General features: G+C 44.0%; 1 protein-coding gene across 2 annotated transcripts in view; it reads right to left on the reverse strand.

Moving 5' to 3' along the window:
* The window catches only part of c10h11orf49 (chromosome 10 C11orf49 homolog), a 318,360-nt gene that overhangs the window by 228,650 nt on the left and 67,359 nt on the right, over positions 1-22,351 (reverse strand). For both annotated transcript variants that reach the window (XM_041197973.1, XM_041197972.1), the window contains one exon: positions 18,755-18,857. In XM_041197973.1, coding sequence (XP_041053907.1) covers positions 18,755-18,857 — 103 coding nt within the window. The remainder of the gene's footprint in view (positions 1-18,754; positions 18,858-22,351) is intronic.

Here is a 22,351-nt window from a genome sequence, read left to right on the forward strand (position 1 = left end):
GAGTGTATTTAAGACCGAGATAGATAGGTTCTTGATTGGTAAGGGTATCAAAGGTTATGAGGAGAAGGCGGGAGAATGGGGTTGAGAAACTTATCAGCCATGATTGAATGGCGGAGCAGACTCGATGGGCCAAATGGCCTAATTTCTGCTCCTATGTCTTATGGTCTTATGGTCCAACAACGTCTGCTACAGTTAAGGGGACTGTAAGTGAAGTCCCTCTGAGTCTGCAACATGACTTGCGTTGCCATAGCCTCCAGGGCTATGGACCAAGTGCTGGAAAATGGGATTAGTGTAGTCAGATCTTTGTTGACCAGCGAAGACATGATGGGCCGAATGGCCTCCTTCTGTGCTGTAAACAGCTATGAGTCTATGACAGGGAAATGGAGCTGAGGCTGCAGAGAGGGAAAGCACTGCAGACCGGGAAGAGGAAAAGGGTTCTCCACTGAAGGACATATCCACCAAGGGTTTTCAGGGAGAATTTCTCTTACTTCTGCCTCAGTTAGCAGCAATGCCAGAGGCACAAGCAATTCACCAAGGGGGTGGTCACAGAACTTTCCCACCTCCTTTAACAGAACCTGCAGCCACACAGCAAGGTGAAGACACTACTGCCAATGGCCATCAAAGTTACTAACACCCTTAACTTCTATGCAACCTGATCCTTTCAGGCGAAAGCACTCAACATTTCAAAGTTAGTTCAGTTCACCTTTCAACGCTGTATCTGAGAGGTGACAGAGTCTACGTACAAGAGGAGAGTTCATTGTTTTCTCTCTAATAGAAGTAGGATGAGCGGGCACATAGCTTTGCCAGGGTAGTGGGAATCCCAATGGTGCAAAGAACCTTTGACAGTACACACTTGGTTCTGCAGGCCCTATATGTAATGCAGAGAGGTAATAGAAATCATACAGGGTTCCTCTCCAATAACGGGGGGGGGCCTGATAATACTTGCCGGAGCATGTCTCCATTTCTAGGTAAGCCTGCTGCATCCTCCACCACTTGACCATTATGAGGATATAAGCCATTGCCACCAGGCATAAGGAGGCCACCTCAGGAGAGGAGGAAGTGGAAGAGGCATTTGGTACCCTTTCACACCAGATGAGCTTTCCATTAGTGTCACTGAGACTCTGGTTCCCTTTGGACGACATTCCATCAATCATGACTGATCCACAATGCCCACCTTCCCGTCTATTTTTGACATCCCATCAGGGTGTCCTCTTTCCTAAAAATCCTGCAATAAAAGCCACAACAAAAGCCTTTCCATAACAACTTTACCCAGCAACACATGCAGTAATACAAAAAGAAAGAGCTATTGCCTTTGTGTACCTCTTAGTGCCTGTCGTTGTGAAAACTGTAAATGACCTTCCCATCGAGAATGGGAGGTTAGGAACCCCGAGTCCCAACAGACCTCAGAGTTTCTGCACATGTGCAGACCAGAAGCGGTCACTAGGTGCACTAATAGCTACACTAACAACCAATTTAAGATAATCAGTTGAGCTCATAACGTGGCTCACTTATGCCTGCTAGAAGCGACATACATTCACACATAGGGACTAGTTCTCTGCAAACAAGAGGAATTTGTTCAAACTTTGTACCTTTTTTTGAGTTACTCAGAAGAATGGGGAGCCTGCAATTCCACACTGCTTTCTCCATGGCAAACCTTAGCCAATCAGGGTCGACCTGCGAACCAATCAGTACTCCTTTTCTCCTGTAGTATAAATTGTTGTGATTGTTTGAAATTTGGCATTCTTGCATTTGTCCAGATGAGCGTAAGCCGAAAAGCTTCAGCAACATGTCTCTCTTTTCAGCAATATAGCAAATTCCTTCAGAGATAGTTAGCAGCAATTTTCTTACAATCAGTGCAGCTCCCCTTTAAGAGGAGCATGGGTTGTGCTAGGCTAAACGCTACAATCGTGGATAAGAGGAAGCAGCACGACATTTGCTTGCGGCCTGCCTCATTGGCTGATTCTGAGTTGTGCCCCACCTACCCGAAGACAAAGCAAATCGATTTTTAGCCCTATAATTATTTAGTTGGTTCAAATTATTCTGGAGTTGAGAAATTTTCCAGCATTTCATTGATTCTCGCCTTACCTAATACAGCAAACTTTGTGTTAGCCAGCACTCTGCTAACCAGAATTCTCCAGTAACCAGAATTTCCGACACCTCAATTTTTTTTAAAAGCCGGTCACCTTCAGTGTTTCAGATAGTTCATTCTTTAAACAAAACAACAACAGATTGTAAATCTGGAGAAGTTTTTATTAGGCTTTGCACTGAAATTACTAAATTATTGGGTCAGTTTTGGTTACCGTGTCTGAAAAAAGATGCACAGCCCAGAGCAAATGTCAATAAGACTGACAGCTCCATTTCTTTAAAAATCCGTTCTGAAGGTTGTGGCATCAGTTGTGGTGTCGGCTTGGTCTTCGGTTGAGGTGGTTTTACTGCGACGCCCTGCTGTGCTGGGGCCCTCGACTGCCCAGCTGCTTCCCCTCACCCCTCAAACCCCTCAAAGACAGAGCAGCACTTTGTCCTGTGCGTGGACTAATGTGGCTCCCCCTTAACCGGCATTTTTATGATTAGCCAGCACCACTGATTCCCCAAGCATGCCGGATAACAAAGATTTTACTGTAATATTTGGTGCGGGGATTTACATTGGACCATCTCAATGCTTCTTGCTTGAAAGAATATGTATGCATATTTTTAAGATGCAATGGAATTTCCTTACTCATAAGATTGGCTTTTGAGTACTTGTTATGTCAATTTTGGAATTTCCCAAAACCTGCGAGATGATTTAACCAAAGGCCTTGCGAAGGGCAATAAATAAACCTGAAGAGAAAATCATTTTGATAAGCACCACTAAACTATCACAGCTATTCTGAAAGTGTTCTCAATTGAATTTCATTTTATATCAATGAGTTGTCCTATTTGAATGAAAGTCCGTCTGATTTTTTTTCACTTTACTGTCGCTTTGAACAGGGTTTGTTTAATTTCAATTTCAATGCAAAATGTGTACGTGGGAGACAGAAAGGTTCACAATCTGGCCAATCTTGCTGGCTTAAATGGTCGGGTACATTGATTTTACAAAGTGCATCGAAATTACAACATGGATAAATACCTTTTGGCCCAAGCAGTAGATGTTGGGTGTTTATTCCTAATACAAATACCTACTTTCTTGATGTATCCTTTCACCACCTTATTTCTTGCACCACCTACCCAACTTATTTTTACATGTTGCCATGGCTGCGCTCATTTGTTGCTAGTGATGCCACAAAAAGACGTTGCCACAATTAGAGACAATCACAGCTTTATCCTACACAGCTCAGGCTTAAGAGTTAAGATTACATAAAAGATTAGTGTTGAGTTTACCTTATTGCACTCCCACCAGTATATGAACATGGGGTGAGGGCAATGACATACAAATTAGACCCAAACAATCCACGTTGATCCATATAAAAACAGCAGTCCTCATTCCATGTCCTTGCTTTTTTCCAGTATCTCTTTGTCACCTTTTATTCAACAACATTTCTAATTTTCTCTTAAATATTGACATGCTAAGTGTTTCAATTACTAATTCTAGTAGAGCGTTCCATAACCTCACAAGCACAGGAGATGTAGCAGTGAGCCTACTGTGTATTATGCATCATCAGGAAAAGGAAGATGGAGACTTTTAGCAAGGGGGTGGAAGGAGGCAAATATAACAATCAACCGAACTGGTTCAGCTGCAAGGCAGCAACACTGGCAGAAGACATCCATCCAATCTCTAGATGGCCCAGTTGGGATCAAGGAGTTAATGTGCAGAAAATTTCAGCCAAACTCATTAGCAGAATGACAATTTATGACAACATAATCCTTTTTCTCTCTATGGAATGAAGTCATTTTCTTGACAATTTTAAAAGCAAATTCATCATGATGAGTTTTCTATCACAAGTACCATATAAAATAATTCCCTTAAATCGGCAAACTTGTAAAAAACTTGAAAGAGAATTTCTGTAAAGCTAAATCAATCGAAACTGGACATGATAATGCTTTAAAAAGAGTAAAATAATTATCAGTTTAATGCAGATTTCAGACTATGCTGTGGTTCAATAATTTTAGTCCAAAGCATTTTTCTGCTTCTTACCCATTTTGTTCCTAATGGGAACCATCAACTTATTTATTTCTATTTACTGCTGTATTGCTTTGCCAATATCTGATCTAATGTTTACAGTTTCTCTTAATAAAAACATTGCTGATTTTCAATTTTCCACTTCACACATCATTTAAAAATTACAAAGTCACTTACATAACAGGCCAGATTACATACGTTATTTGGGAAGCATAATTGGATTTCATTCTGACATGTGGTTGTTTTGATGACAGTAATGGGACTGTTTTGTTTCTTCACAATTTAATACAGAGAGTAATGATGAGCAGGTATTTTTCAGACAGTAGTGTCACTGAGGAGTCAATATTAATACCACTGCTCTTTTTTTGATTTACACATAAATGACCTGGACTAGAGTAGAGGAGGCATATTTTCAAAGTTTGCAGATAACACAAAACCTGTAAATGTAGTGAAATGTAAGGAGGGTAGTGACAGACTTTGGGAGAACATAGAATGTTGAAATAGGCAGACACATGGCAGATGCAATTTAATGCGGAGACATGTGAAGTGATGCATTTTGGAAGGAAGGATGAGGAGAGGCAATAGATTCTAAAGAGTACAAATTGTAAAGAGAGGTGTAGGAACAGAGAGAGTTGGGCATGTATGTACACAAATCTTTAAAGGTCTCATGAAGAGTCAAGAAGGCCATTAATAAGTATACGGGATCCTTGGCTTTACAAATAAAGGCCTGGAGTACAAAAGCAAGGGAGTTACGCTAAACCTTTGTACAATATTCAGCTGGAATGGAAGCATACTTTAACATACTGTCAGTGCCTTAGGGAGGATACAGGTTGGGGCTACAGGTTTGCTAGTGCAATTGCCTATGGAGCTGTAACAAGTTGGCGAGGATCAACATATGCTGGAGGCAAAGGTATAAAAAGAAAAACATCATACAGCATTGGATGCTGCCTTCGATCTATTGTGTCTGTACCAGCCCTTTGAAAGATTTATCCAATTAGTCCTGCTCTCTTGCTCTTTCCCTGCAAACCGGCAATCCTTTTTCATTTCAATGATTTATCCAATTCCGTTTTGAAAGCTCCTATTGAATCTGCATCTACCACCCTTTCAGCCAGAGCAGTCCAGATCATAACTTCTTGCTGTGTGACGATATGTTTCCGCATATCTCCTCTGGTTCTATTGCCAATTATCTTCAATCTGTGTCCCCTTGTTACTGACCCTTCTGACACTAGAAACAGTTTCTCATTATTTACTCTATCAAAATTGTTCAAAAATTTGAACACTTCTATCAAATCTCTTCTTAACACCTCTGTTCTAATCCCAGTTTCTACAGTTAGAACTTGCATTTATAAAGTGCTTTTCAACCTAACCAAGGATGTAGGAAGTTTTACCATAACTTCTGACAAAAGGAAACCCAAGGCTGGATTTAATTGGCCTGATGGGTGTCTCGCACACCAGTTGAAGAGCCGGCAGGGGCCCCTGTCAGTTCCATAGGGGAGGCCCTTCAGGCCTCCCTGATTTTCCCCGGGATTCAGGATCCTGGAGGCAGAAGCCCTGCCTGCTGAGAGCTGCTGGCCAATCAGAGGCTGGGACCTGACCATTACAGGGAGGAGCGGCAGTTGCCCCCAGTGCACCGACCAGAGGCCCAGGGTCGCCAAGGGGCCCCCAGGCCAAAGGTTAGCGAGGGCAGGATAGGGGTCGCGGGAGGGACAGGGGGTGGTCAGAGGCAAGGGTAGAGGGGTGGCTTTTAACTTTTCTCTATCCTCACCTTCCTAATGCTGGGTCCCTTGATTGGGCAGACCGTCTGAATAACAAGGGCTTCCCTCACCCCACTGGGAGGTTTACGACCTTCAGGAAGTGTGGAAAAGCTGTGCAGCTCCCATTTAACCTCTGAGCCACCACTGAATTGCGGTGGGCTCAGGGATAATGGGTATCCGATAGGCTCATTTGTGAGCCTAATTGGCAGCCCACTGCCAGTGGCCAGGAATCACACGTCAGCCCCTTCCACCCTCTGGCTTAATCGGGGGGGGGGGGGTTTATCTGCTGCCAGGAGACTGATGCGGGGCCTGTTCCGCAATTGAGTGGGCCTGGTTGCTATGGTTCCTGCCACAAAGGGTTGCATTAAATCCAGCCTATTGCTTCTATCTCCACAGAGGCTGCCTGGCATGCAGAGCATTTTTCCAGCACTTTCTGTTTTTATTTCAATTTCCAGCACCTACAGCATTCTGCTTTTGCATTAACCTAAATTTGGAACATAGGAACACAGGAGCGGCAGTAGGCCATTCAGCCCTTCGAGCCTGCTCCACCAGTCATTAAGATCATGGCTGGTCTGGTTGTAGCCTCAGCTCCACTTTCCTGTCTGCCCCTCCATAACTCTTGATTCCTTTCCCAAACAAAAATCTGTCTGCCTCGAATAAATTCAATGACCCAGCCTCCACTACTTTCTGGGGATGAGAATTTCACACACCTCTTTGGGAGAAAACGCCTCTTTGGGAGAAAACTTTTCTCCTCATCTCTGTCGTAAAAGGGAGGCCTTTTAAACTATGTCCCCTAGTTTTAGTCTCTCCCACAAGAGGAAACATCATTCGGGCATGCTTTTTTACTCCGTGTTTCTACTTATAAAGACAAGAATTCACAATGCTTTTTTATCAGCCTTCTCAACTCGCCCTCAGAGACGGGTGTACATATATACTCACCACGTCTCTCAGCTCCTGCAGCTTCTGAATTTTGTGTCATCTACCAACTTTGAAATTAAGCCCTCCATACCCAAGTACAGATCATTAATATATAACCACAAAGTAGTTCCAACGCTGGTACCTGGAGGAAAACAATTGTACATAAGACCAAAAGACGTAGGAGTAGAACTAGGCCATTCGGCCCATCGAGTCTGCTCTGCCATTCAATGAAATCATGGCTGATTTGATAATCCTCAACTTTCCTGCCTTTTCCACACAACCCTTGATTCTCTTACTGATTAAAAATCTGTCTAACCCAGCCTTGAATATACTTAACAATCCGTCCTCTGCGGTAAAGAATGCCACAGATTCACTAACCTCTGCGACAAGAAGTTCCTCCTCATCTCTGTCTTAAGTGAGCAACCACTTACTCTGAGATTATGCCCTCTGGACCTAGACTCTCCCACAAGGGGAAACAACATCTCAGCATCTACTCGGTCAAACCCCCTAAGAAACTTGTATGTTTCAATAAGGTTGCCTCACATTCTTCTAAACTCCAATGAGTACAGGCCCAACCTACTCAACCCCTCCTCATAAGAAAATCCCTCCATACCTGGGATCAACCTAGTGAACCTTCTCTGGACAGCCTCCAATGCCAGTATATCTTTCCTCAGACAAAGGGACCAAAACTGTTCACAGTATTCTAGGTGTGGTCTAACTAGTGCCTTGTATAGTTTTAGCAAGACTTCCCCATTTTTATTCTCTATTCCCTTTGACATAAAGGCCAATATTCCATTTGCCTTCCCTATTACCTGCTGAACTTGTAAGTTAGCTTTTTGGGATTCAATGCACAAAGACCCCCAAATCCCTCTGTGCTGCTCTGGAAATAAATGTTCACTGTGGGTCTCGGTCCCTTATTTTATATTGTCACAGGCACCTTCCCTTTAATCAAATTTTGCTAACAAGTCTATTGTAAACACCATTTGAAAGTCCATATACACATCAGCTTCAGCTGCCTTCTCCATCGCTAAAGAACTCAATCGAGTTAGTTAACAGAATTTGTTTTAAAAAAAATCCACTGTTAAACTCCAAAGGTAACTCTGCACAAACTTTGGGTCCCTGGCTCTTAGAAACAGCCAAACTGCACTGAAATTCTCTGAAATTCATTGTAACTTGGGTGTGCTCCTATGGGGAGATTTTACGCTCTTCATAATCTAGCAAAATAATTTCTATGTGTAGATTTCTCAGTAATATGGTTTGAAGATTTTTACACATAGCAATGCATTTCCATGTGGCCCACTATTACAAGACTGGTATAAGTCATGCCAGCCAACAATCAATATCCTGGGGGTTACTATTGACCAGTTACTGAACTGGACTAGCCATATAAATACTGTGGCTACGAGAGCAGGTCAGAGGCTAGGAATCCATTGGCAAGTAACTCACCTCCTGACCCCCCAAAGCCTGTCCAGCATCAACAAGGCACAAGGAACAAGTCAAGATGTGATGGATTACTCTCCACTTGCCTGGATGTGTGCAGCTCCAACAACACTGAAGAAGCTTGACACCATCCAGGACAAAGAAGCCTCTTTTCTGTCCACCCTATCTATGCCCCTCATAATGTTATAAAGCTCAATAATGTCACCCCTCAATCTCCTCTGCTGCAGGGGAAATATCCCCAGTCTATGCTAGGTGTCCTCATAACTCCAACTCTCCAGCCCAGCCAGCATCCTGGTCAGCGACCTCTGCACTCTTTCCACTCCAATCACATCCTTTCTGTGAAGCGCATATCACAACTGCACACAGAACTATAGCTGTGGCCTCGGCAGTGATTTCTGCACTTGTAACATGACCTCCCTGTTCCTATATTCTATTCCTCGGCTAATAAAGGCAAGTATGGCATTTACCTTCTTAAACGCCTTATGTACCTTGTCCCGCTACCTTAATGGGCCTGTCGACATGACCAGCAAGGTCCCTCTGATCCTCCTTATTTTCCACAGTCATACTATTCCTGGTGTATTCCCGTACCTTGTTTCTCCTGCCCAAGTGCGTCACCTCACAGTTATCCACATAACATTCCATTTGGCTTTCCTTAGGCCATCTGACCAGCCCATCTGTATCCGCCTGTAATGTTAGGGGCTCCTCCTGACTATTTGCCACCCACCAATACTCGTCTCTGTAGGTTCTGGAAGGTTGAGCGCATAATGAGCCCGGGGAAAAGGGGTGAAGTGTGTCACTGTGCACGCTAACTGATCCACTGTCCTTGTTGTTATTTTCAGCATCATCAGAGCCTGTCAACCAGGATCGATTACAGATGCCCCCCTTTCACACCTGAGGGCCCTCAACTGTCAGCTGCGTCTCACCATTTCTGCAAGGCAGGCACCAGCGCAGATACTAGCACATCAGTGGGAGTTGCAACATCGGCTAGTGTCCCGGGGCACAGTGGAGAGGGCACTTCACAATCGCTGGAGGAGTTGGCAGAGACAGAGAGTGCCGATGGCGCCAGCGGCCGGAGGACTGCAGGGGACCAGGCGCATGCTGAGTTGGGGTGTGATGATGTGCCTCTGGAGTCGTCTGCGATGCAGCAGCTGCAGGAAATGCGGCCGTGTGTGCGGGAGCATCTGGGAGCGTTGCATGAGACTATGCTTCGCCTGGTGTCCATGGTGGAGATGCCCACATGGGGCATGAGTGATGCCATTAGCCTCATGTCAGAGAGTCATGCTTCCCCCATGGAGAGAGTGGCGACTCTCCTGGAGAGGGGCCTGCGGGAGAACAAGTAGCTTCGCCTGGGGATACACTCAGACCTGCAGCCCTCACAGCGCCAGTGGCCACAGCTGGTCATTGCCAATGTGGGAGATGGTGTGGGCTTCAAGCTTCCCAGCTCGTTGCCCATCCATTGGTGGTGAGCAGGGAGGTCTGGGGCGACCTCTCGTCGGCGGAGCAGCTGCCTGACGTATCTGTGGGCTCCTCTCAGGGCGCTCTGGATGAGGGCAACAGCTGCTCCGCCCCTCTCCCACTGACCGCTTCGTCAGGTGAGGCTGCAACGATTGGGGAGATGCCAGCTGTGGAACTGGCCGCTCCCTCCCAGGCGGGGTCAGCACAGGCTCCACGGGCCAGAGGACGATCGCCAAGGTCATCGAGGCCAACAGGACAGCAGAGTCAGCAGGCTGGCTCAGATGCCACTCTGAGCGATGGGGCGGCACCAAGACGTAGCACCCGCAAATGTAAGCATAAGGCACCTTAGGCACACAATGGGTTTCTCACTGGTGCTTTTGTGTTGGCCCTAGATTAGGGAGTTATTATTTCTCGATGTTTGAAAAACATTTTGTTTTCATTTTGTTTGACAATATGATGGAGAAAATTAAACCAGATGTGTTAGCGTGGCTGAGGGTGGCTCCTTTGTGCTGCATTTGTATGTTTTACATACATGTCATGAGTGTTTGAGTGGACATTGAGGTTTATGTCTAAAGCCCTTAGTTGCAGCTGATGAAGTGGCAGATTTAGCACTTAAATGCCGAGTATGGAAGCGCCCAGGCAAGGCTGATCCTCCTGATCCATTTGTGTGGAGCTAGCTGAAGGTTCATTGGATTATAGTCTCCTGGGCGTCCCTGCCTTGTTGTTGTAGCCCCGGGTCAGCGTTTAGCCACTCATCGTTGCCCTGTGCTTCCTCATCCTCAGAATCAGTGCTGGACTCATCGTGGCACTGTGTCAACGTCGTCATCGTCCACTGCTTCCCCCCTTTCCAGCGCAAGATTGTGGAGAGTGCTGTATGCAACCACTATCACCAAGACACGATCTGGGGGGTTCTGGAGTGCACCCTCTGAGCGGTCCAGGCATCGGTAGCGTATCTTGAGAAGATCGATGGCTCTCTCCAACACAGCCCTTGTGGTACCCTGGCTCCTACTGTACCGCTGCTCAGCTTCTGTTCTTGGATGATGGAGAGGTGTCATGAGCCACCTTCTGAGGGGATAGCCCTTGTCACCCAGCAGCCATCCATCCAGCCGAGCTGGAGCACTGAAGAGCCCCGGCACCTGGGAGTGTCTGAGGATGTAGGCGTCGTGGGAGCTGCCTGGGTACCTTGCACAGACTTGTTGAATCAGCATCCTGTGATCACACACTAACTGCACGTTCATGGAGTGGAAGCCCTTCTTGTTGACGAAGGCACCGGATTCACCCGCTGGCGCCTTGATGGCCACATGTGTACAGTCTAGAGCACCCTGGACATGGGGGAAGCTAGCAATGGCCGTGAAGCCTCTGGCTCACTGTGTCTGACTTGCCTGGTCCCAGCGGAAGTGGATGAAGGTCAATGCCCGTCTGAACAGAGCGTCTGTAACCTGCTTGACACAAGTGTGGACAGCTGATTGGGAGACACTGCAAAGATCACCTACCGAGTCCTGGAAGCAGCCAGATACATAGAAGTTGAGGGCAGCTGTGACCTTCAAAGCCGCTGGCATTGGGGTGTCCACCCACACAGTTAGGAGAGATCTCAGGGCCAATCATCTGACAGATATAGTTGACTGTCTCCCTTGGCAGTCGAAGCCTCCTTCGGCACTGCACCTCAGTCATATTGAGGTAGCTGCTTCGCCGCTTGTAAACCCTGGCAGCAGGATAGTGGCGTCTTCTGCGGCCCCTTCCACCTTGGACAACCTCTTGGCCCTGCGCCCCTTGTGCCTGCGCCTGTTCTCCCAAAGGTGGCTCCCCTGGAGGCTGATTGTCCACTCCTGGCCTCCTCCTTATTCTAGCCCTCCATTCCTCCTCAGGGGAGCTGCCTCTAGTGGACATGTCAGAACCCATACCCAGACTAAAGGGAGGCCTCCAGAAAGCTCGAGGCCCGATAAAGATTCTTGACTGCAGAGGGCTGACCTGAAGGTTCAAAGTACACAGGAAGTTGCTGGAATTCGTTCTGAACTGCTACAGATCACACAGGCAAGTTTTAAAAACTTTCTGCAATAAATACTCACAGACCAGATTGGCAGCCCCACTGAGCCCACTTACCCGCTAGTGGATGAGTTTTATTAAAAAGTCTATTACCCGCCTGCCCGTTGCGCCCGTGCGCTGAGCCGAAGATCGCACCGGTGCCTGAAAATCGGCATCGATTGCCAATTTAAGGGCCTTAACTAGCCCGTTAATTAATGGCGGACATGCGTAGAGCTTCATCGCGTGCCCGCCCAACGAAATATTGCAATGGCGCACGGTGACTTCGGGATGCTCGCCCCCCCCCACACATATCAAGCAGAAAATACTGCCCATAAAAGTGAATTTTAAAACTTGTTACTCAGAATATATGTGGCATTGTTACTACTGTTCCTCCACAAATATTACAATAGAAGTTCAAAATAATAAATCGTGCCAATATAAATTTGCCTTCCTCTCATGATTATACAGCCACGGAAGATGATTCTATGCTTAGATCATCATACAGCTAAATTCTTGTGATTTTAAACACGTTTTAACCATTATCTGATCACACCATGGTAATTCATTATTACTCTAGGCTATTTGTTCAAACTTCATCAGAAATGGCTCATTGTATATAATAGTTTCAGCATAAATTTTTCAAAAAAATTAGATTTGAAAATGCAGTTCATTACAAACAGCACTCTGTAGATGGGAAAGCAGTCAAGAGGGCAAATGAAATCACAAGGTGCTCTGAGCACCCCATAATGGAGAAAACACTCAGAACTACGAATAAGATTAAATCATGCTCCCAAAACATGCTCACAGTTTTGCTGGATGTTACTTTTGCTCTATTTTGCACAACATCATTATTAAGGACTTAGAGCCCAATTAATACACGGATTCAATGCATGGTAAAGCTATCTATCTAATGCTGTAATAATGCACATTTGCTTCAAGCTCAGAAGATCATCTACTAATGTATTGTAGAGTGTCACTTAAAAAGACTTGCATTTAAGTAGCCCTATTCACAACCTCAGGATGTCCCAAAGCACATTACAGACAATGAACTACTGCACTGGAGTGTCAACCTACATTTTGTACTCGTACCCACTGAACTCCTCTTCTCATAGTTAAAAAAAAAATCTTTTCCAAAAAATCACACACAAAATGAAAAACACCAGGGAATGAGGTAAAGGCTGCAGCTTATCCTTAGGGTTTATTCATGAAGTTTATGATATGACACCATTTGAGGTCCTTTATTCAGATGCAAAGGAAATAGTTAATTGTATCTGGGATAACAGCAAGTGATCAAATGTTCTAAGTAGGAACATGTTCTTGTGACCTCCAGGCCTTGTGTCCTCCAGTTTACACAGGTCACTGAGCACAATAATACAGACACTCAACAGCTGTATGCAGCTAAAAGGGTCCATTAATTATATTATAAATTAGAGGTTACCAGCTCATTTCCTTTCAAATGCATTCCCTTCTGAAAACTTGTTTGGCTAAGGACATTGACTGTTTAATAAACAAAGCAGTAAAATGACATTTATCATCCTACTCACTGGGGTCCCTGTATATTTACCCATGGAATTATGTAAACTGAAGTCCCTTCTCTTATACAACAGGTCTAACAGCATCTGTGGAGAGAAAAAAAAAGAGCCAACGTTTCGAGTCTGTATGACTCTTCAGAGCTCTGAAGAAGGGTCATACGGACTCGAAACGTTAACTCCATTTCTCTCTCCACAGGTGCTGTTAGACCTGCTGAGTTTTTCCAGCATTTTCTGTTTTTGTTTCAGATTTCCAGCATCCGCAGTATTTTGCTTGTATCCCTTCTCTTATACATTGCCTACTTACATTCAAGTCACTTCAATAAATGGAATGCATTTTTGACATTCCCGGCAGAACTATATGTTAGTTGTTTGCATCTTGCTATCTGTTAATGACTTTGAAAAGGTAGAATCCCTTTCTTAATCTACAGATAGACTGTAACATAAACCAGGAACCAAAGGTATACTACATTCTTACCACCAGAAGGAATGGGTAGTTTTACACGTTGATCAATGAGAATTGCACCATTGTTTTCATGTAAGCAATTTTCAATTTAAAATCTATATTGTGCAGTTCTGCAGATTTTTCTAACTCTTAAGATCTGAATTAACAAAATTAACTAAACTGTACAGCAATGTTTCTGCTTCTGAAAGTAGGTCAACCACTCATATACATATTTAAATCCTACCAATATGAAAGAGTTTGATGTTTTCTTTCAAGGTTGTGAAATACAAAGAAAGCAGAAAGCTATGAGATTTATATTTTTCTTTAAGAAATGCTGAATTTGCTTATTTCCATTCAGTGATGCCTAGAATTGCTGCTGTTATGTAACTACGTGTACAACTGACAGCTTGGCCAAACTATTCTGAATAGATTAAGAGTTATAATCACTGCAGATGTTTTATATGTGATGAATAAATATTTCAGCACTCAGTATGTTAACCATAACAGCAGTTTAAGAGTCAAGAAAATAACATACAAATGATTTTTTTTTTACAAAAATTGTATCACTCAATAAATGTTTTAAAATAGTTCTTCAAAATGTTATTGTTACATGTTACAGCTTTTGGGTGCAATGCTGATTGAGGACACCTGCAATGCTCAGTGCTGAAATCATTGATAAAAAGGCTTTGTGTGCTCTGCCTGAAGGCAGGTCCTCGGCTCATTGTCTACTGGTGCTTCATCCTGAGCCATTTTCTTGGCGGCTTTTGTTTTGTCAGTGGTGGTTTGCTGTTGCCTTCCACTCTCAGGGGCAGAGTGTGGAGGCAGGTCCTGAGCCTACCTCAGCCAGAATGAGAATTGAATCCACACTGTTGCCGTTATTTGGAATCACATGCTAGCCATCTAGCCAACTGAGCTAACCAACCCCCTAAAAAGGCTATACAATATGGCAAAAGAAAAACTTACGGAAGAGAAGCGACGGTATCAATTCAGGGTCGGGTGAAACAATACGGCGGGAGTGAGCAGGATTTCATCGCAATATATTGGACAGTTTCAAAGATGCAATGCACTCAGTAAAGCACTGGACTGTCACCCTGGATAATGAATTGGAACCTTGGCATAGGTACAAAAGTGGGAAATTTCTAATCAGGAATAAGAAGTTACCAACTGAGCCAGAACTACAGGTTTGACAATGTTATTTCAGACAGGTGAAACGGCCTTGTTAAAATAGGGAACAGAAGGCTCTAATACAACTGCTTTAACCAATTTGTTAACAACAGACCTCAAAGGTATTTTTATCGGCTAAGGCTAAAGATTGTTTTTATTTTCAGGTTCTATTAATTTACACACAAACACAACCAATATTTATATTCGGACTCAGCCTCCAGGGAAACACTGGCAATGGATCCCCATGGAATCCAGTGGGAACTCTTCACGCTTGCACAAGCACACACACATGCACGCACAGTGAAATGGTGATGAGTTAGACTCGGATGACACAAGATCCCAGTTATATTGAAGACGTCAACAACTTCTGCCAGCAGAATAACAAATCCCATAGAACGATGGCCTTGATAAGCCAAAATTCCACACTAGTAACACCGGATTAGGCGAGCTTGTCTAAATTTGTCATATGGTTGCGCCAACTAATCAGAGCAGAATTAGGCCACACAGGAGCATGAAATCATGGAGTGCTGGGATGGCCATCATTTGACATCAAGATCTCCTTGTGAAAGGATATGCAAAAGCTGCAAGTGTGGCTAAAGCTGTGAGAAAGTTAAAAGCGTTGTCGATCGGAGAAAAGATGAAGTTGGCACAGCAGGTACTGTGGCACGAAGCGGAAAAACAGGCATCGCAAAGGAGTGGGAAATTCCGCCCTCAAGTTTGTCCACCCTTATGAAACACAAGGCGAACATTGTGGAACAGTTCAACAAGCAGACGTTCTCTCCAATTAGGCAGAGGATGAGAACAACTGCCCATCCTGACGTTGAAGAAGCCCTGCTAAGCACAGTTCAAGGCAACCCGAGTAGAGGACGTTCCCATCTCCAGTCCAATCCAGCAGGAAAGGGGCGTTGCCCTGGCAAAGGTGCTGGGCCACACAGAGTTCACCTGCAATGGTGGATGGCAGGACCGATTCATGACAAGACACAGCATCGCCTTCCGTCCGGTAAGCGTTGAAGGTGCGGCAGCTATGGCAGCAATGACTGATAATTGCCTCCAAAATGGTGTCGTCCGCATGGGGCCTCTTTGGCTAGCACAAAGCTCCACTTAGCTCAAATTCGTGGGCGGATCCCCTGGGATTCAACTCATCAGGATTTCACTGCACTGTGCAGTCAGTCTGGCAAGGCTGCTCTCCTTTAGTCCGAGCAGGATTTTTATTTAAAGTTTCCAACTGCAGTTCACACAACCTTAAGTAAAAACAATGATCTCACATTAGGTAGAAACAGCGGGTCATCGTTGCTCATCTTAGGGTGATTTTGGGATGTGCGATTTCATCACTCATGTCGATCGGAAAAGACTTCTTTTACAGTTTTAATACACAGTTTTCACTATCCAAGTGTGAAACCAGGTCAGGAAAACTGTAATGAGATTTTTATTTATATCCCAACAGCTCTTCATGATTTTCCTCCACCATACCTCCACAATCTCCTCCATTCTGTGTCACCTCTTACCCTGAACATTTTTTTCCTGCGAACTCCATCTCTTCCTTTAGAAATGCCTTCAAAACTAACCTTTTCAATCAAACTTTTGGTCACTCCACCCCCCCCACCACCTCCCCAACCACCAACCCCCCCACCACCCCTCCCCCTCCCCCAACCCCCCCCCCCACCCCTCCCCCCCCAACCCCTCCCCCTCCCCCAACCCCCACCCCCCCCCCCTCCCAACAACCCCCATTCTTCCCTGTCCTGGTTCGGCATCCATTCTACACATGCGTGACTTAATTTTTATACGCTAAGGGCAATATATAACTAAAGGTTGTTGTTCTTATATAATTCTTTTAACGTAAGATCATCCACAAAGTGATTGATCCATCAAAGAGGCAAAACATTGATTAATCGTGGTTAAATAAAGCAAATGCTGAACCACTGTGGGAGATTTGGAGGGGTCCTTCAAAGCTTCGGGAAAAAGAGAGGCTTCTAAAAGTGGACAAACTTAAGTGATATGAGACTGGGAGAGGCTGCAGGAATAGGGTGAGACCACACAGTGAAAGGATTAGAAATAAGGATATAAACTTCAATGTATGCCTCCTCTCGGCTTCTCTCTCCTCCTTTAAACCTATCGCTTTGACCAAGCTTTCTGTCATCCCTCCTAATGTCTCCTTTCATTCAGTCAATTTTTGTCTGATTATGCTTCTGTGAAGTCCTTGAGACTTTATTCCACATTAAATGTGGTAAATAAATGCAAGCTGCTGTTGCACAGCGGGGTGGGGAGCTAATGTCAGTCTGTGAGGATACGGGTGATGAGTCCTGAAATTTATTGCAGGAAAACTACTTTGTGCTTCCCACGTAGGTAAGTACCCTGAGAACAATCATGATCAGGTCTTGCGTATCAAGAATAGTCTCTTGGCCAAGGTGCTGGAAAGAAAATGGTGACCTCAGAGCTGTAAAGCAACATGGAGTTAATACTTTCAGCAGAGCTGGAGAAAGGAGAAATTGGCAGAGAGCATTAAAGGGGGGGTTAGGTAGAAAAATCTAGGATCTTCTGATCTGTGTGTTTGGAGAAAGTTATTAATGAAAATGTTCACATCTTTATTTGCATGTATGGATTGTGTAAGTAACGTATAAAATAAACTGACATCATAAATTGAGAAAATCAATATTAAAATAATATTACTTCAGCGTGACTGATTTTGATTTGCACTAGAACAGGCTTCTTTTAAATTGCTGGGAAATTAATGGACTGAAAAGGGCCCTTTAGAACTACAAAGATGTAAAATACTGCTGCTAAACATATGGTACCCATCACACATCAAACTGATGACATGAATTACAGACATTGCAGCAAACCATTTAGCCCAACAACAACAACTTGCACTTGTATAGCGCCTTTAATGTAATAAAGCACATGCCGAGGTGCTTCAAAGGAGCATTAGCAAACAAATTTGACACCGGGCCGTATAAAAATATTAGGGAGCTGCCCAAAAGCTCTGTCAAAGAGGTGGATTTTGAGGAGTACCCCTTAAAAGAGGAAAGAGGGGTAGAGATGAAGAGAGATTTAGAATTCCAGAATTTGGGGAAATGGCAGCTGCAAAAATAGCCACCAATGGTGGAGTGATTAAAATTGAGCACGTTTATGAGGCCAGAATTAGATGTGTGCAGGTATCTTGGAGAAGATTACAGAGATAGGGAGGGAGCGAGGCCATGGAGGGATTTGAAAACAAGAATAAGAATTTTAAAACGGTGGCATTGCTGAAGTGGGAGCTAGTGTAGGTTAACGAGCATAGGGTGACAGGTGAACAGGACTTGATGCAAGTTAGGACACAGGCAGCAGGGCTTTGGACGATCTTAAACTTACTGAGGGCAGAATGTGGGAGACTGGCCAGCAGTACGTCGGAATGGTCCAGTCCAGAGGTAGTAAAGATATGAATGAGAGACTCAGAAAGAGATGAGCTGAGACCGGGGTGGAGTTGGGCGATGTTACTGAGGTGGAGATAGCCTGTCTTACCGATGGCACAGATATGTGATCGGAAGCTCAGCCCGGGGCCACATATGACACCAAGGTAGCGAGGAGACTCGTTCAGCCTCAAATAGTTATCAGAGAAAGGGAAGGGGTCGGTGGCTAGGGAACGGAGTTTGTGGCCAGGGCTGAAGACACCCACTTGCAGTAAAACCATACCCGGAGAAACTCACCTGGAATCTTTATATGGTAGCTAGTTGCTGTAAGATATATCAACAGATTATCTTGGGACAGTCGTCATAAATCAGGCATGAGATTCAATTTAGCATCGAGTTTGTTAAACAAACCAAAGAAAATGTACTTGTTATTTAATGAACTTTACCATCATTTTGAGTTTAAAATTTATTCTTTGCATATTGACTCATCATTAATAACTGCAGTTCAAATAAGCATCTTTACGTGAAGGTATTTTTGTACTTACTATTCAGCGAGGAATCTGGCAATTCCAACCTTGCTGTAATCCTCCTTATGTTCCAGCAATTGACCCACAGCATCTTCAATGTAAGTTAAAATGTGTGTCTGGCCTGAAAGAGAAGATAATTATTGCAATCGAGTTAATCTAATTCTTCATAGTCATTGCTTTGGCTAAATTTACAAAACAATTTTTACTCTCACTAGACGAAAAACAAAATCGCTGCAAGATGATTCCACTTTGCTTCTTGTCCAAATTCTATTTGGCTGAATCTGTGCAGGTTAAGTATGTACACGTAGAGGAACCAGTGTTGGCTGAATTTGAGCGTAGAGCTGTACGGCTACTACAAATTAAACGTAGCTGACAAGGAAGCATTAGAACAAAACAGCAACACCAGGTACCAGAGCTAGTGCAAATCATCCAGCAACAATGTAGTTATCCCTGTAAATGAACTCAACTTTTTAAAGACTCAATGGGGAGAATTTTCTCCCTGTCGGGGGTGGGTGGGGGGTGTGGGCGGACACAGAGCCGATTGGCGGCCCCGATTGGCTGCCATTTTATGTGGGCGGGCCAATTAAGGCCCGCCCAGCGTGATGCGCGCCCAGAAGCGCTGTGCGCTCCCTGTGCAGGCGGGGGGGCTGGGGGCTGGGGGCGGGGCGGGGGGGCTGTTGCCCGAGTCGGGAGTGCGCTCTTTCGTGCCGCGCAGAAATGCAGAGATTAGTTTTAAGTTTAAACAGTCTAATAAAAGTGTTGTAAAAATTTTTAGGGCATGTCCCCTCATGTGAAACTGTCACACGAGCTGGGCCATGCGCATTAGTTTTAATTAAAATTTTTCTGGAAATTTCAAATCTTTTATGAAACCTCTTCCCATCCGTGGATGAGGTTCCATGAAAAATGCGAAGGCCGCCTGGGCTCTTCGCCTGCCCTCGGGTGTACTTTAATTGGAACAGCTTACGTGTTCCGGCTGTAGATGTCTCACAGCTTTTTGGAGTCGGGATCACAGGCTGGCTGAACTGATGGTTCCAAAGCTTTTGGTGGAACTGCCTGCAAACAGATTGTGCTGGTTTTTAACAAGCGGACAGAAAATATGGCTGTCTCACTGTGTGATCTTCACAATTTCAAAGTCCTTTCCAAATAAGGGTGGTGTTTATTTTGATTCCGACATCCTGTGTTGTGGTTTAGCACCTTTGAGATTCACCCAGTCAAGTTTGGATGGGGAAACCATCCTAATGCAAAGGAGGGTTGACAAAGTCCATTCAATCCAGTCTGCCACCAACTGATTTTCAATCTCCTCTTTTGTTCAGGTGAACCTTGGAGACAAGCAAACTGGAGATTCTATAGTTCTTTTGCGTTAGTCCATCCTTAAATAAAGAGATGTGTGAATTCTTAGATGGCTGTGAAATATTGTGTATATTCAATTAGGTATTTGCTTGAGACGTGGTACTGTCTGTGGCTCGAATGCCAAAGGTCAGATGATTTGCAGCAGCGATTTTAATAGCTTGTTTATGTCCTGTTTTTAAAAGTATTGACTGAAAGTTCATAATATACTGAGGCATGACGAAGCAAAATAAAATTCTACAGTTTAACCTAATGGAGTGGAGAACAAAGAATAATAAAAAAAAGAAAAAAAACACAAATGCTGAAATAAAAACAGAAAGCGACATGCTGTTGAAGTTTTTTGTCTTGCACTTATCAGGGCAGATGCAAGAATGCCAAATTTCAAAGCAAGCAACAATTTATACTACGTGAGAAAAGGGCACTGATTGGCTGGCAAGACAACTCTGATTAGGCGAGGCATTGCCTTGGAGAAAGCAACGGGGAACTACTGTTCCCCACAATCGTTTAATTCAAAAAAGCACATTGCTTGGACATGTTCTTTTTGCCTGCAGAGGACAGATGCCTGCGTATGAATATGTGTGGCTTCTAGCAAGTGTACATGAGCCACATTGCAAGCCCGACTGATAACCTTGAATTAGTAGTTAGTGTAATTCTCAGCACAATCTTAGCAAAGGGACAGCTCTCCTAATTTTTTACTCAGCAAGTTGTTGTGATCTGTAGTGCACTGTCTGAAAGGGTAGTAGGAGCAGATTCAATAGTAACATTTAAAAGCAAATTAGACAAATGGTTGAAGGGAAAGAAAAACTGGGCAATGGGGAAAGAGTAAGGGAGCGCAATTAGCTAGTTAGCTCTATGAGCAAGCCAGTACAGGCACAATGAGCCAAATGACCTCCTACTGTGCTATAGCATTCTATGATGCTGAATTCAAGTTAATCAGATCAGTTGGAGGGTGTGACTGAACGTTATTAGAAACCTTTAAATTTTACGTTCTCTTACTGTTAGTCACAAATGAGTGAGGCAGAAGCTTTTGAAATGAAGTATTTGTTTGAGAGTCACAGTTACAGATGTGCTTTTTTAGTGTTTGACCCAAGATTGTTAAAACTAATAAATAATTTGCTAATAACCAGGTTGAAAAAAAAAGCTTTCATTTTCCTCAAATAAATTTATGGGCCATGCACACTCGTTGTTATGTGCAAAGGTGTATTTTCTTCATGATTGGTTGCAGCTGTTTTTTCAAATAAATTTAAATTGATTTATATTCAGAATTACAGTAAGAAATAAAATATGGTTCTACATTAATCCCCCATCCCTAGACAGCTCAAGGTAAGTGGTGTAATTCCATATTATTAATATATTCATTTCTTCTGTCCACTAATGAAGCATCTGGAGATCAAAGAGCCACAACATAAATTAACACAACCACAAGCATTGTTGTAGTAGGTAGCAGCAGGACACAGATTGAGACAACATATGGTTTCACATCAACATCACATGAACATTCACCTGCCACCAAGGAAGTAGCTGTCCCATTGATCAAAAGTAAATAGGAGAGGCTGTCACTGAGGCAGAAGTCAATGAGCAGGTGGGTCTAGAGGCTCAACTAAGTAAGCAGCATTAAGAACATTGACGCAAGATTCACAATGTTAGAAGGAAAAAGTCTCCCTTTATCTCAGTAAATTACCAGCTCCTGGTCAGCCTCTTGGGATGAGTGAGAGTGTGAATTGCCATGGGCCAGCACCTCCACTGCCATGGATCATGCAGAGCCATGGGCACAGATCCAGAAGAACATGTTCCTGGCTGTCAGTAGGAGGAGCTTGTTAAAAGGTTTGGCGGGGGGGGGGGGGGGGGGGGGGGGGGGGGGGGGGGGGGGGGTGACACACAAACCTGAGCCAAAAATCCTAGAGAATGGGGAAATGGTCCTTTCATGGATTCACCCAGCCAATAACTATGCAGTTACAAAAGACTTTTCAACCAGTTCCCAACTGCTTTATAATGGGGTAGGTAGTACTTAAACAAATAAATGGTTAAGTCATTTTCTTACTTAATAACAAAACTATTCTCTTCAGGACTACTTAAAATGGGATATAGCTGTAGTACTTGCGAATATCTAGTTCACAGTTCATGTATTTTGGAATATAATTTTTAGTTTTAGGAATATAACATAGCTAGTAGGCTAAAAAGGTCAGAATAGTAGAACTGTAAAACAGCAGGGAGGCTCACTTAGCGAAAAGAGCTTGAGATGTGATGTCTGCAATGCTTGCAAGAAGT

Source organism: Carcharodon carcharias, chromosome 10, assembly GCF_017639515.1.
Source record: "Carcharodon carcharias isolate sCarCar2 chromosome 10, sCarCar2.pri, whole genome shotgun sequence".
Classification (NCBI taxonomy): Eukaryota; Metazoa; Chordata; class Chondrichthyes; order Lamniformes; family Lamnidae; genus Carcharodon; species Carcharodon carcharias.